We start from the raw sequence: 14802 nt of genomic DNA, 5'->3' as shown, positions 1-14802 counted from the left end.
GTAGGGCATTTGCCTTGCATGCGGTCGCCCCGGGTTTGATTCCCAGCATCCCATATGGTCCCCTGAGCACTGCAAGGGGTAATTCCTGAGTGCAAAGCGAGGAGTAACCTCTGTGTATCGCCAGGTATGACCCAAAAAGCAAAAAAAAAAAAAAAAAGCAGAAGTGAGTTCGAACAAGGAGCGTTAGTAGAAACTGGGAACCTTTTGCTTGGGATTGCATGTGGAACTCTGACACTTTGTCTCTGCTTCTCACCATCCTTCCTTGGCTTCTCCTCTCCTGCTGGCTTCATGTTGGGACACAGATGACTCGGGGCAGGACCCGCCTGTCCTGATCATCTTTTCCCACTGAAGCCAGGAAGTTTCCTCACTTTTGTCTTTCCAGAAATCCCACCTGATATTCCATCCCTTGTTGATGAGCTAGTCAGAGGGCTTTGCCCATCTCCACCCTGTCGAAAGGCGCCGCTCTCGGTGACTCACTCGTCTCCCCGGCACTTGGTCCCACTGTGTGTTGTGTTGTCGCCATTGGCCTGATGCCCTGTTGCTTCCACCACATCTGCCAGGCATGGGTTAGAATGGAGAAGGCCTGTGCTGTCAGCCTCAGGCTTATCCCCAAGGCTACTGAGTAACTTTCATAGCTAAGTATTTGTAAAACAGCATCGAGGGGCTGGAGAGATGGTACAGCGGGTAGGGCATATTTCCTCATAGGCAGCCGACCCAGTTCAATCCCTGGCATCCTAGATGATCCCCCCTCAGCACTGCCAGGAGTAGTTCTGAGTGTGGAGTCAAGAGTAACCCAGTACTGCCAGGAGTAACTCATGAGTGTAGAATCAGGAGTAACCCCTGAGCATCACCAAGTATGGCCCCCAACAACAACAAAACCCAGATCATTGAAGCACTTTTTTTGGTGATGTAATTTTGTTTGTTTGGGGGGCTACATCCAATGATGCTCAGGGCTTAATCCTGGTTCTGTGCTCAGGGATCACTCATGGCAAGGCTCAAGATATGTAGTGCCAGAGGTCAAATTAGGGGTAGCTGCATGCAAGGCAAGCACCTCAACCTACTCTACTCTTTTGTGCCTCATTGGAGATCCTCCTAACGCAGCCTAAACTGCTTTAGAAGGATTTAGATCCTTCTAAACCAGGTCCTGGAAGGTTCTATGAAATCCTGTGGTCTGGCCTATTCCATGAAGGAATGTGTGGCTTCGTCAACAGCTCACAACCACCGCCACCACCCCACTCCGCCCTGCCTGAACTGTTTGATCTTTGAACAATGTTATAGATGCCCAAGTGGCCCTGGGAAGAAATTAGGTTCCCTGCTTCTGTGAAAGCCAGGCACTGTTTCCTAGTAGAAGTTAGTCCCCACTGTCTTCTTCTTCTTTTCTTTTTTTTTCAGATATTTGAGTTATTTCTTGAGCACCTCCTGGGTGTCAGTTTCTTTTCTTGGTGTTGGAGTTCCTGCCCTGATAAGCCTCATGAGCCAAGAGATAGAAATGGAATGGAATGGAACGATGAACACATGAATAATATAATAAAGTACATAATTAGTGTGAAACGTACTTCATTTTTATGTGGATGATAATAGAAGAACGTTAACTAAATATAAGCCCACCTTCTCTATCTAACCCTTAAGAATCCTGTTCAGTCCTTGCGGTGGGCCATAGCCGGGAATTTAAGCTCTCAGCATGGGCTGTATATCCATGAATGAGTAAGAGTATGAATCTCTTGTTGCTCAGTTCCTATAGCAGGATTAAGCAGAATATGATCCATACATACTTGCTTGGCTGAAGAAGAATCTTTGGAGTAGATTTTTTTTTCCTTTTTGGGTCACATCCAGTGATGCTCAGGGGTTACTCCCTGGCTCTGCACTCAGGAATTACTCCTAGCGGTGCTTGGGGGACCATATGGGGTGCCGGGGATTGAACCCAGGTCAGCTGCGTAGAGGCAAATGCCCTACTCACTGTGCTATCACTCCAGCCCTGAAGAAGAATCTTTGGAAGGAAAAGCGGAGATTGCTTGGTAGCACCCGCTACCAAGGAGAGGCAAATAAACACCCTGTCAGAGGGTGGGAGGATGAATCTAGAGCAGAGGAGACACAAAGAATGAGTGCTGGGTCTCAGGAGCTGGGGGGACAGTGATCCCACAGGCCTCCCTGGTAGGGCAGTGGAAACCCTCCAGCTGCAGAGAGCAACCTTAGGGCCCAGGGTGGCAGAGACAAGGGCTCTTGTCTACAAGGACTGGCCCAGCAGAGGGGCAGCAGGCAGTGTGACCTGTGTCACCTGTAAACAGTGGCTGAGGGAGTTCTACTACAGAGTCTCTGGGCTGGGAACGCTGGCAGAGTGCTGGGACTATGGGAGAGGCTAAAGCCTTGTTTATTGACGGGCCATCAGTGGTGCTTTGTACAGGTCCGAGACCCACACAGACCCACTTCAGCAGTGGGAAGGAGCTGAGCAGGAAGACCGAGTGCTATGCAATGGTATTACTTTATAAAGGGAAAAGGAAAGAAGAGTTCCCAGGATGTCCTAACCTTGTCTGTGTTCAAGTCAAATGGCAGCCAAGTATTTCAAAAGCAGAAGTATACCATGGAACTGGATTGCTGCTGCTCCATGGAGCGTAACCCCCTCTCCCGCCTCGGGGACTGGAAACACGTTGTGATCGTTTGTGCCTTTGCCATCACAGTTGCCCTGGGGTGCTGCTACAGGTCTGGGAAAGACCATCTTTCCTAGTAGGGGTCGGCCACCAGCAGCTGGTCTTAGCCAAGGTGATGGTCTACACTTGAGTGTACACCAAGGTGATGGTCTACACTCTCATCAGGCCTGTTGACAGCAGCCACCGGCTTTCAAGAGAGTGGGTGGAAGCTTGCAAGAACAAGTGGGTTCTCTTGCAAGAACTAGCTCTGGCTGGATCAGGTTTCTAATCCAGCCCGGATGTAAGGGGTGGGGAAACAGCCAACACCTCTTGCGGGTTAATGCCCTGTAGCAGCGAAGCTGGCTAGGGGGAGGGAGGAAGAAATGCTGCCCAGCCCTTTCGCCAGTCCTGTCAGCACCACCGACCCCGAGCTGGTTCTCCACTGAGAATCATGCTGATTCTCCGCTCCTGGAAAGGAGGAGTGTGTCTGGTGTTCGGAGCGGCTAGTGCATGCAGTGTGCAAATGGGCACACCTTGGATACATTCCATAAGAAGTCTAAATTTTTCTGAGTTTGTACTCAGCAAGCAGTATGTCTAAATGGCCTGAAGTCTCCTAGGCTGTGTTTATTTTTGTGAACTAAGTGGCTATTAATTTTTTGGAGCTTGAACGATGGCTTATTAACTGTCAAGGTTTTCTTAATGCGATTCGACCAGATCTTTACTGTGGCGCATTATTCCTGGTATTTGCAGGCTGCCTTTCCTACTGATGTGTGTGTTTTCCCAGGAAAGTCGGACCTAAGGTGGTCTGCCTTCCTAACTTGCTAATGACGATAAAGAGCAACAGTAGAATCCTACAGAGGCAAAGAACGTGTGTGCGTTTTCCCGGGAAAGTCGACTCTTACACGGCCTGCCTTCCTAAATTGTAATGACAGTAAAGAACAACAGCAGAATCCTACAGAGGCAAAGAACATGTGTAGAACATGTGTCGCCATCACTGTGCCCTGTTGCAGGACTTTGTCCTGCCGCTGACCCATCTTCCTTTTTCTGAACCTACAGACCTCATCTCCCTGGCTGGAGTATAGCACAAGCTATCCCTTTGTTCCGTAACACTGGTGGTCTACTTAGCTTCACCTGTAATACACCGTCTAGCCCTGCAAAAGACAGCACCTTACCTGTCGGCACTCACTGGCTGACACGGATGCATTGTCTGCCCTCTGGTGTCCGAACACGCTCATCAGCCAGGAATCCGCCGACTGGGTCTCTCCACCCAAGTGGCTCAAGGGCGCCACAGATGGTGCTGTGGTTTGGACACTGGCCAGTGGCCCCAGGCCACGCGGAGAAAGGGGTAAAAGTCTTAACAACACCCCACAAGAGGCTCTCAGGCTTCTCTTCCTGTGCTCAGAGAGGGCGCCACTAACATTCATGCCCGAGTGCCGTCTACTCCCCAAGTCACATAGCCCCGAGCGTGCAGCCCCCCACTTTGTGAAGGCTCAGGATGCGACTGAACTATGGGGTAGCTTCCCTGCACCGGAAGGTCCTGGAGTTGACACAGATCGCTTATTGCTGAAGAGCAGCACTTGGTCCCAAGTTACTGACTGGGAGAGGGACCACCGGACCGAGAGCAGAAATGAGGGTTGCCAGATGCATCCATGGTGATGCAGGGAACGAACAGGCACCATCTGACTCCTGGCACAGGCTTCAGTGTCTTAACTTATTCATCAAATAACCCTTGATTTGAGCCCACCTCCCCTGGCCTACCCAGTATCGAGTAGAAATAGAAACCCTGTTTACTGCACGAACAAGGATGAGCTAGCTCTACTCTGGTCGGTCCTTGGCCCCCGTCCCGTGAAAGATCAGTCTCTTCCATCCCATCTCTTCTCTACCGGTCTGGTTATTTCTTGTCTGGTTATTCTTTCTCCATGGGGCGCTCTGTTTTCTGCACAGTCAGCACTTGCACAAGCTTCCAGACTCAGTTCCAGGGGCCCTTGCTGCAGATTTCCCTCTCCCTGCCATCCAGAAGCCCGAGAGGTGGAACCCTGGAAGTTGAACATTGGGTGCAGACTTAGGCCAGAGCACTGGGCTGGCCCCGGGCCCAGCATTCTCGCCCAGCTCTCTAGGGAGCTGGTGGGCTGGTCTCGTGGACCCCTGTCTCCGCTCTGAGCCCCGTCTGGCTTTTGCAGGGATGCTGCGCAGAGTGTGGCATGCACAGTGCAATGAGGGGATTTTCAGACAAGTGGGGCTTCCGTGTTAGTAGAAAAGTCTTTGTTTCTGCGATGTTTTGGGGTAATAAAGACACCCCCGGTTTAGGGATACTTCAGTTGCACAGTGCCTCCCTTGTGAGCACAGGAGCTGGGAGTTGGACCTTTGACACAGCTCTGGGTGCAATCCTGGATAACAGTAGGACACCTTGGGTGCACCTCAATGACGGGCGCCGAAGCCAGCGGCCACTGCAGCCAAACTGTGTATGCGCAGCACAGGGCAGAGGGCAGGACCCATGGCGAGCACCTATGCATGCACAGTGATCCCGCACGGACCCCCCAGTGAGCACTGCTCACTCCGGTCACCCAGTATGGGACCAGAGCAAGCACCACACCCAAACATGCACGACTTCCAGTAATCACAACCATCACTAATGCCACCAAGAAAAATGGGGGGAAAAAATGGAGAAGGGAAAGGAGGGGAATGATAAAAGAACATCCCCAAGCATTTAACCCACAGTTCCTTGGCTATTTCTTGTATGTAACATGGGTGCTACATACCCGTGTTTAGGGGAATGGTAGTACGAGGAGGGAACCAGAAGAGCAAAGAGTGGAGTGAAAATGCTGACGGTTTGTGATGCCTCAGAGAAGTTCGTTTTCGTGGCTCCTTCCAGCTCTCCCTCCAGGATCTACTCTGCTTCCTTAGTGCGATGGTTCCTCTGGCTAGTGCCTGATGCTGCCTTTCCTGGTCTTTCACTGTGAGACCCAGCTGTCCCCTGGCCTCTGCCTCAACAGCACGAGAAAGCACCACACAAGCCTTCAGAGAAGACTGGTTTCACAGCATGCCCCGTGTCTGTCGCGCCTTGACCCTTAGCAAAAGGAGAGCATCTCCAGGCGACGTAAAAAACTGTGTTCAGTTTTGTGGATGCTTTTTTCCCCTGTTTAGAAAAATTAAGTCGACTCTATTTAAAATTCGGAAAACAAAGAAACGTAGTAAGAGAAGAAGTACAGGCACCCAGAGTCTTACACTCCGATGGGATTCTTCGGAATCCTCGCCAGCTGAGTTCTCAGATGATCGCTTTAGGAAACTGGAATTGTTCTTTTATGTTGCTGCTATTGTTTAGGACCACACTTAGCCATGTTCAGGGGTCACCCCTGGTGGTGCTTAGGCAACTATATGGAGTAAAGGGGTCAGACGCATGTGAGGCCAGCGCCTTAATCCTTGTGCTGTATTTCCTTTTTTGATACATGTTTGTCACTCCAAATAAACCAGCATTCTAGTGGAGACTCTGGAGTGGAGATCTTTGCACACAGCCATCAAGGAATTGCTCAGGGCTGAGTCCATCAGCTCCACGCAAGGCTGCATCAGATCTTGCTGAGAACTGTCAGTATGCTTTGCCGCAGACTTCGTAGACGTGGGGCAGTGTGCAGTTAACCACTGTTCCAGGTTCTGGGCAGATGCGTGCTAACGTATCCGTATCCGTGTCTTTTCTGCAGGGTTTTTGGAATCTCTGGATGACTTTTACATTCTTAGCAGCGGCTTGATACTGCTACAGACCACAAACAGCGTGTACAATAAAACCTTACTGAAGTATGTGGTGCCCCAGTCTCTCCTGGCCTGGCAGAGAGTTCGTGTGGCCAATATGATGGCAAATGGTGGCAAGGAGTGGGCAACTATCTTTTCCAAGTACAACTCTGGTAAGTGGCCTGTAGACTCAATTCGGGGCCTTTGCAGTATACGCATGTCTTGCTCTCTTTTTTTTGGTTTTTGGGTCACACCTGGCAATGCACAGGGGTTACTCCTGGCTCTGAACTCAGGAATTACTCCTGGCGGTGCTCAGGGGACCATATGGGATGCTGGGATTTGAACCCGGGTCGGCCGCGTGCAAGGCAAACGCCCTACCCGCTATGCTATCACTCCAGCCCCCATTTTTTTTTTTTTGGATGTCTTGCTCTTGAGCAAGCCAAACAATAAAGCCATCTCCCCACTCTGCCTTCTCTTCCCCACTGTTTCAGGCACCTATAACAACCAGTACATGGTCCTGGACCTGAAGAAGATAAAGCTGAAGTCCAGCCTTGGTAAAGGCACCCTGTATGTTGTGGAGCAAATCCCGACGTTTGTAGAATTTTCTGAACAAACTGCTGTGCTACGGAAAGGTACCTCTTGATGCCAAGAGTCTGTGTGGCGTGTGTGCGTGTCTGCAGGCGTACATCTACAGGGATGTGTACAGCTCTGTGATGGACAGTGTGCCTTGGGTGATGGGGCAGTGTGTGTGCACTGGTGTGTGGTTCATGGTAGGAAAGATGTACAGTGTGATTGTGGGACTGGGTAGAGTGTGGAAGAAAAGGTGGAAATGTCATTGCTCATTAAACTGGGGAAGAATAAGAAAATTTAGGGCAATAAGCCAAACCTTGTGGAGAGCATAGGTGCCGTGTGCATGCTGGGCCGAGCTGGGCTTTCTCCCGGGTCTATGGTTACTGTTTCCCGTGCGTTCCCAGGTAGAGCTTTTGTTCAATTTAGCAAACATTTGTAGGGATGTGATTCTGGCTTAAGGACCAGAAAAGCACAGATGCAGGGGCAGCCTCTCGGGCCTTGGGATGCATGGGGCTCCTGAGGACCCAGGAAGGGCGGAAGGATGAGTCTCAGCAAACCAGAGACTCCCAAGTAGTATTGGAGCCGCCAACCTGCCTCCTTTTCTTTTTTTTTTTTTTTTTTTTTTTGGTGTCACGCCTGGCAATGCACAGGGCTTACTCCTGGCCCAGGAATTACTCCTGGCGGTGCTCAGGGGAACATATGGGATGCTGGGAATCGAACCCGGGTCGGCTGCATATAAGGCAAACGCCCTACCAAAAAGGAGGCAGGTTGGGGGCTGGAGCGATAGCACAGCGGGTACCAGCCTCCAAACTCCCTCCTTTTCATAGAAAAAGATCCACCCAACAAGTCAAATCATTAGGCTGGGTCACTCGGCTAACACGAGCTTGTGACCTTAAAGCTGGTGCATGTGTCTCCTGTGAGGAGGCCAAGAATATCGCGTCCCCCAAAGGGGACTCTGGGTGCACCTGGTCTCCAAGATCTTTGGCATTTGCCTGCCTTGGAGTATGCAGTGAAGTTCAAGGCTCGTTGCAACCTTACTCCTAGATCCTGTGAAGAAAACGACCCTGGGACTGAAAATAGCTGAGGCCAATGACCAGTGTTCTGTGCCCAAGACCGGAGTTAACTTCACCGAGTACTCACCATATACAGACTCTTCTGGGCCTTTGCTTTATAGTCTCTTGTCACGTGATCATAACATACTTCCAGATAACTGGTCCTGCCCCCATTTTACTGTGAAAGTATGTGATTTAGCAAATCACAGTGAGAAACATCATGTAGCCATTTAAAAGAAGTGGTCTATGAACCTCTGCGTGCTGGGGTACACTGTGCTCCCCTGAGAGAGGCTCCATGTAGTTTTATTTTTGGGGTGATGCTAGGGATCAAATCCTGGATCTCATACGTGGAAGGCCGAGTCTCTCCCTCTGAGCCACAAGCTCCCAGACCAGCAGAAAGACTTTCTGAGCTGTCTGGGCCTGTGTCTGCCTTTCTGTGGAGGGATCTGAACACTGAAATCCACGGGTTGTGAGATTTAATAAGATCCTCGACTTTGAATGTTTGGTAGATCATGAAGCTTTGTGAAAATCAGAAATTAAAAAAGCCATTTGGAGCCAGAGATAGTATGGGGGTAAGGCTTGGATGTGGCCTGCCCAGCTTTGACCTCTAGCGTGGCACGTGACCCACCCCCCAGCACCACCAAGAGTGATCCCTGAGCACTGAGCCAGGAGTAAGCCCTAAAAACCAACAGGTGTGGCCAAAACCCCCCCCACCCCCTCCCCACAAAAGTCATTTTAATTTTTTTATGAGAGCTGTGCACAGGGAAATAATCAGTTAATACATACCAAGTATGAGACACATGTGGTACACGCTCCTTGTCTAAACACATTTAGTGTTCACAATGATCCTTCCAGTCATCGTTATTTACATTACCTAAGTGAAAAACTGAGGCCCAGAGAGGCCTAGAAAATTGTCAGGTAATCGCAGAACGAGGCTCTAAGTCTAGGCGGTCTTCTAGAAATACTGTGGCACTTAGTGTGACCGCAGCCTGTGAGTCCCATGCTGTCTCGTTGCATCTCCGCCCAGGGTCGGGAACCAAAGAGTCAAAGGAAGAAAGCAATCAAGGGCCAAGAGAAGACCAAAGGGTGGGAACCCCCTGAGTAGCAGCTGTCCCAGGGCTGTCCCATAATCCCTGGTCACTGTGACCTGCGCTACTCCTCACATGTTGGTTTGGTTAGAGTCCCGAATTTGGTACTTAGGAACTAATTGAATCTGTGTGTGGCCTTGAAACACTGGGGATTTGACTAATGGTGTGCCTCGATCAATGAGCAGACTCAAAGCAGTTAAACAGACCTGCGAGAACCTTCAAGAGCAACTCCAGTCCCCTGCAAATGGATTCTCCAACCCTATTTATTTTTAATTTATTATTTGGGGGTCAACCCCATGGACTCCCATCTGCTTGGGGGACCGGGTGGTGCCAGGATCTCCCAGGCATGCAAACTCAGGCCTCCAGAGGTAAAGTGACCCAGTAGTCCTTTGAACCCCTTTGGGTCATACCTGGTGATATTCAAGGGTTACTCCTGGCTTTGCACTGAGGGATTACTCTTGGTGGTGTTCGGGTGACCACTTTGGATGCCGGGGATCGAACCCGGGTCGGCTTCATGCAAGGCAAGCACCCTACCCACTGTACTATCGCTCCGGCCCCACTTCATTTTTTTAAAGCACTAAGATGCAGTTCTTTAGCCCAGAGCCTCAGTTGAGGTTTGTAGATTCCTGGCACAGTGCTCTTACTCTGAGCCATGAGCGCCTGGCACTGCCTCTTAAGCCACATCGTGCAACCTTTTGGGTATTCTGCCCCCAGGGCCACTAACTGAGCCCCACCCCCACCCCACCCAACCTCCCACACCATTTGTCCTGTTTCCTTTTGCTCTCCTATATAATAAGGTTATTTTCCTATATATAAGGTTGATTCAACTGTTCAATACAATCTTGTTTTTGGAACCATAAAAAATATATACCGAGGACTAAGCCAAAGACAGAAACAGAGCTTGCCAGATACTTAGCAGTTAAAGAGTAGAAATACTCAATACAGAAATACTCTTTCCTGGATATAGTTTTTTACTTATATTTCTAATTAACTTATAGCACAGCAGGTAGGGTGCTTGCCTTGCACGCGGCCAACCCAAGTTCAATTCCTTCATCCCTCTCGGAGAGCCTGGCAAGCTACCGAGAGTATCTCGCCCGGACAGCAGAGCCTGGCAAGTTCCCCGTGGCATATTCGATAAGCCAAAAACAGTAACAGCAAGTCTCACAGTGGAGGCGTTACTGGTGCCCACTCGAGCAAATCAGTGAGCAACAGGATGACAGTGATACAGTGATATAAGGTTAATACATTGCTTTAAGAATTTTGAGTGAAAAAACAAATAACTTTTGTATACTTCTTCCCCTAGTGGAAATCTAGACACCAGCAGATTCGATTGTCACCACTTGCATTGAAACCTTTTCTTTGACTTTCTTTTTTAATTTTTAATTTTTTGTGAATCACTGTGAGGTACAGCAATAGACTTACAAACGTTCGTGCTTGCATTTCAGACATACAATGATCGAGTACCCATCCCTCCACAGGTGCCCATTTTCCACCATCCCTTCCACCCCCAAGCCCCTCACCCCACCTTTGGGGGGGTTGTGGTTTGCAGTAAAGGCATTGAGCAGCCATTGTGTTTGATCTATAGTCTACATTCGGCACACATCTCCCAATCTGAGCAGGTCCTCCAAACACCCTTTACTTGGTGTACCCTTCTCTATCTGAGCTGTCTTTTCCCCCAACATGTGAGGCCGGCTTCCAAGTCATGGGGTAAACCTCCTGGTCCTTATCTCTATTACTCTTGGGTGTTAGTCTCCTATTCTGTTACTTTATATTCCACAGATGAGTGCAGTCTTTCTATGTCTATCCCTCTCTTTACGACTCATTTCACTTAATATGAAAGTTAATCCACTTGTATGCAAATTTCATGACTTCATCTTTTCTAACAGCTGCATAGTATTCCATTGTGTAGATGTACCAACGTTTCTTTAACCAGTCATCTGTTCTTGGGCACTCGTTTTTTTTCCCCAGATTTTGGTTATTGTAAACAGTGCAGCAATGAACATACAAGTGCAGATGTCATTTCTACTATACTTTTTTGCCTCTCCAGGATATATTCCCAGAAGTGGTATTGCTGGGTCAAATGGGAGCTCAATTTCTAATTTTTTGACAATTACCCACAATGTTTTCCAAAAGGGCTGAATCAGTCGGCATTCTCACCAGCAGTGAAGGAAAGTCTCTTTCTCCCCACATCTGCACCAGCACCGGTTGCTTTTGTTCTTTTGGATGTGGGCCAGTCTCTGTGGTGTGAGATGATATCTCATTGTTGTTTTGACCTACATCTCCCTGATGATTAGTGACGAAGAGCATTTTTTCATGTGCTTTTTGGTCATTCGGATATCTTCTTTGAGAAAGTTTCTGTTCATTTCATCACCCTATTTTCTGATGGGGTTGGATGTTTTTTTCTTGTGGAGTTCAACCAGTGCCTTGTATATTCTTGATATCAAGCCCTTATCAGATGGGTATTGGGTGAATATCATTTCCCATTCTGTAGACTGTCTTTGTATTTAAGTCCTTGTTTCTTTTGAGGTGCAGAAAAAGGCCTTATTTTCTGTATCCTAGTATTTTATCACTGTGCACTTTCATCAAATTTATTTTTTATTCTTTTGCTTTTTGGGTCATATCCAGTGATGCACAGGGGTTACTCGTCTTTGTACTCAGGAATTACTCCTGGCAGTGCTCAGGGGACCATATGGGATGCTGGGAATCGAACCTGGGTCAGCCGTGTGCAAGGCAAACGCCCTATCCACTGTGCTATATCACTCCAGCCCCAACTTTCATCAATTTTAAAGTAATATATTTCCTCCCTCTTCTGCCTCCGTCCCTGTCAATGCCCCTCCCCCAACCCCTTTCCTTCCGAATCAGGATATTGGCCCTCCTACAACATTCCTTTCCATGAAAATATCTACAACTGGAGCGGCTACCCGATGTTAGTCAAGAAGCTGGGAACAGATTACTCCTACGATCTGTCCTCCAGAGCCAAAATCTTCCGGCGCGACCAGGGGCAAGTGACCGACATGGAGTCCATGAAACACATCATGCGATACAACAGTATGTAGTACATTTCCCACGGTCCTCAAAGCGCCTTTCTGAAAAGTCCATGACCAAGTCCACGGACGGACTAGACAGAATTTTATGTAATAAGTTCGTAAGTTACCTATAAACCATAAGGATATGTTTCCCCCTTTATAAAGCCCTAGGGAAGATTGTACACATTTCACATTTTTTTTCCAAGTTGGAAAAACTGTATGTACAATAGAAAATAACCCACACAGGACACATCTCTCACCTACACAGGGCTCCCAACAAGGACAATACCTGCTAATGAAACAGAAACAACATTCAGAAATGCTTGTTTTTGCTAATGATGTAAACCTTCATTTGTTTTATTGGGTGTGGGGGAGGATCTGTTTACACTTATCTCTTATTCCCTTCCACCCACTCCACTGTGCAAATTCTTGAGAGCGGATGGAGCAGGAGGCCGCCAGTGGAGCCTCCATTCTCTCCTCTCCACTTCACGTGAAGTGCCGCCGATTAGCCAGGACTCACTGTTGCCATGACTGTTTCCTAGATTATAAGAAGGATCCGTATAGTAAAGGCGATCCCTGCAACACCATCTGCTGCCGGGAGGACCTGGCCTCGCACAACCCAAGCCCTGGAGGTTGCTATGACACGAAGGTAATGTGCTCTTGGCTTTAGAATTTCATTTCCATGCACCCCCCTACCCCCCCACCCCCCCACCCCCCCACCCCCGTCCCCAGGCCTGTTCCAAGAGAGTGCTGTAAAGGATCTTGTAGCATAAAGCAGAATCAAGTCTCTGCCCAGAGACCGCCCAGACATCAGTCCTTTCTCATGCTGGCGGTTGATTCCATTGTCGAACTTCAATCCCTTGCTCTGCCAACTGAAGAGTAAATCACGGGTCTTGCAATGACTGTTTCCTGCCAATACAAGATGGGGGTGCGAGCACTTACCTCCACAGATTAGGTTGTTGTGAAAACTAGACATCCAGTATCTGTACAGTTTACAGAGGTACCTATTTGCATATGTACCTGGCGAGGAGGAGGAGGAGGGAGAGGAGGGTGGTGATCGGGTTGATCAGTTGACCAGACTGGGTCAAAGTCCAGAAGCACATGTTGAGAGTCGAGTCATTTCACATTAAACAGGGATTGAATTTTGCAAAGTATCGGACCAGATGCTCAAAGCTCTGATGGTCTTTTTGCCACGTTAGAACTGATAAATGCATTCATGTGCCTCATCATCTGGATAATGAATGGTTTGCAGTGGTGGTGAGAAGTCAGTTGACATCATGGTTGTATCTTGAAATCAGCCCTGGTGGGAGTGTTTACACCACAGACATCAGCAAACACTACAAACACGGGCCTTTTTTTATTTTTCAGAAAGGTAGTTGTTACAGTTCTACCTATACACTTCTACTGGGTGTTATAAGTGCTCAAGGCTGAGGGTTCCATGTTTTCTTGTTAACCTCTACGCTTTGTCAACCTACTCTTTAGAGTAGTCCTGAGTTCCAGTTCAATGTGCAAATCATAAAGATCAAATTCCTGCATCTGAAGTGTCAGAGAATTAGTAATTCATGGGTGCCTGTGCTTCTTTTCTAATGGTGTTTGTAGGCAGTCTATGAAATGTGCCAAGTGTGTAATCATCCCAAAATATACATTATTTCTGTTGCCTAGCTGCTTGTGTAAATTCAACCCAAGCTTCAGTCTGCCAAATTTTATTTTCTTCTAAAGAGCCCTCTAATTTTTCATCAGAAGTTTGTTGAAAGATAAATTAGTTTTAAAATATCATTTTTCTCATGTCATTTTGAAAGTGGGAAAAATCAGAAGTTTAGAGAATTTTTCTTTTACCCTGAGGTTAAGATCTGGAGCAATCCAGTCCCTAGGTGTTTTGAAGAACCATGATGTTGGTTATAGTCAAGGCAAGAATCTTACCTCCTGCACTATCTAAAAATTTTTTTAAATATTTTTAAAAATTAGAGCTCCCATTGTGAATATAAGTAATCTTACTCGACACACTTTAGGCTATACTGCTTGATTCTATTCATATTTGAATGTTAAATGGATACAGAATCGCACATTTAATATAGAACATGTACATGCTTACATTTAGTTTTAAAAGGGTAACATGAACTTAACAAGAGCAAGGGAAAAAAAAAAGAACAACCAAAACTTGTGGAAATTAAGCCATTCCCCCACCCCCTGGTTTCTAAGCTCTGCGTGATTCTTTCAGGTGGCAGATATCTACCTTGCAGCCAAGTTCACGGCCTACGCCATCAGTGGGCCCACGGTCCAGGGCGGCCTCCCTGTGTTTCGCTGGGACCCGTTCAACAAAACGCTCCACAGGGGCATGCCAGAGAGCTTCGACTTTGATTTCATCACCGTGAAACCCACTTTGTAACAAGATAAAAAGAAGGCGGGCGATGCGGGGAAGAATAGGATAAAATAAGATACCAAAGGCACTATTTTAGCTATGTTTTTCCTTAAAATTAACCTAATAAAATCTATTGAATTCAGCTGCGGTCCTCCCCATGCTTGACTCTGCAGTTTGTCACGTGTGTCCTCTGTCAGTGGAGACTAAGACAAACCTCTGTCGCACGCACTCACACAGCCGAAAGGTGGAAGTGGCTCCCCGGCCACGTGGACACACGATCCCAGCCCCAGGCTCCCAGACAGGGCTGGGTAGCCCAGTGTTCTTGCCTGGGGTACCTAAGATGGGGCCGCTCCTCGCCGG

The 14802-nt window shown here is 48.1% G+C and overlaps 1 protein-coding gene across 2 annotated transcripts in view; it reads left to right on the top strand.

Annotated features, from left to right (window-relative positions):
- The window catches only part of PLBD1 (phospholipase B domain containing 1), a 58848-nt gene extending 44264 nt beyond the window's left edge, over positions 1-14584 (top strand). For both annotated transcript variants that reach the window (XM_055118225.1, XM_004611302.2), the window contains exons 7-11: positions 6320-6520; positions 6839-6979; positions 11920-12105; positions 12626-12732; positions 14302-14584. In XM_055118225.1, the coding sequence (XP_054974200.1) occupies positions 6320-6520; positions 6839-6979; positions 11920-12105; positions 12626-12732; positions 14302-14469 (803 nt within the window). In that variant the 3' untranslated portion in view covers positions 14470-14584. The remainder of the gene's footprint in view (positions 1-6319; positions 6521-6838; positions 6980-11919; positions 12106-12625; positions 12733-14301) is intronic.
- The last annotated feature ends 218 nt before the right edge of the window (positions 14585-14802 follow it).

This window comes from Sorex araneus, chromosome 10 (genome assembly GCF_027595985.1).
Source record: "Sorex araneus isolate mSorAra2 chromosome 10, mSorAra2.pri, whole genome shotgun sequence".
NCBI lineage: Eukaryota > Metazoa > Chordata > Mammalia > Eulipotyphla > Soricidae > Sorex > Sorex araneus.
Note: the sequence above shows the minus strand (reverse complement) of the source record. Positions and strands in the feature narration are given on the sequence as shown.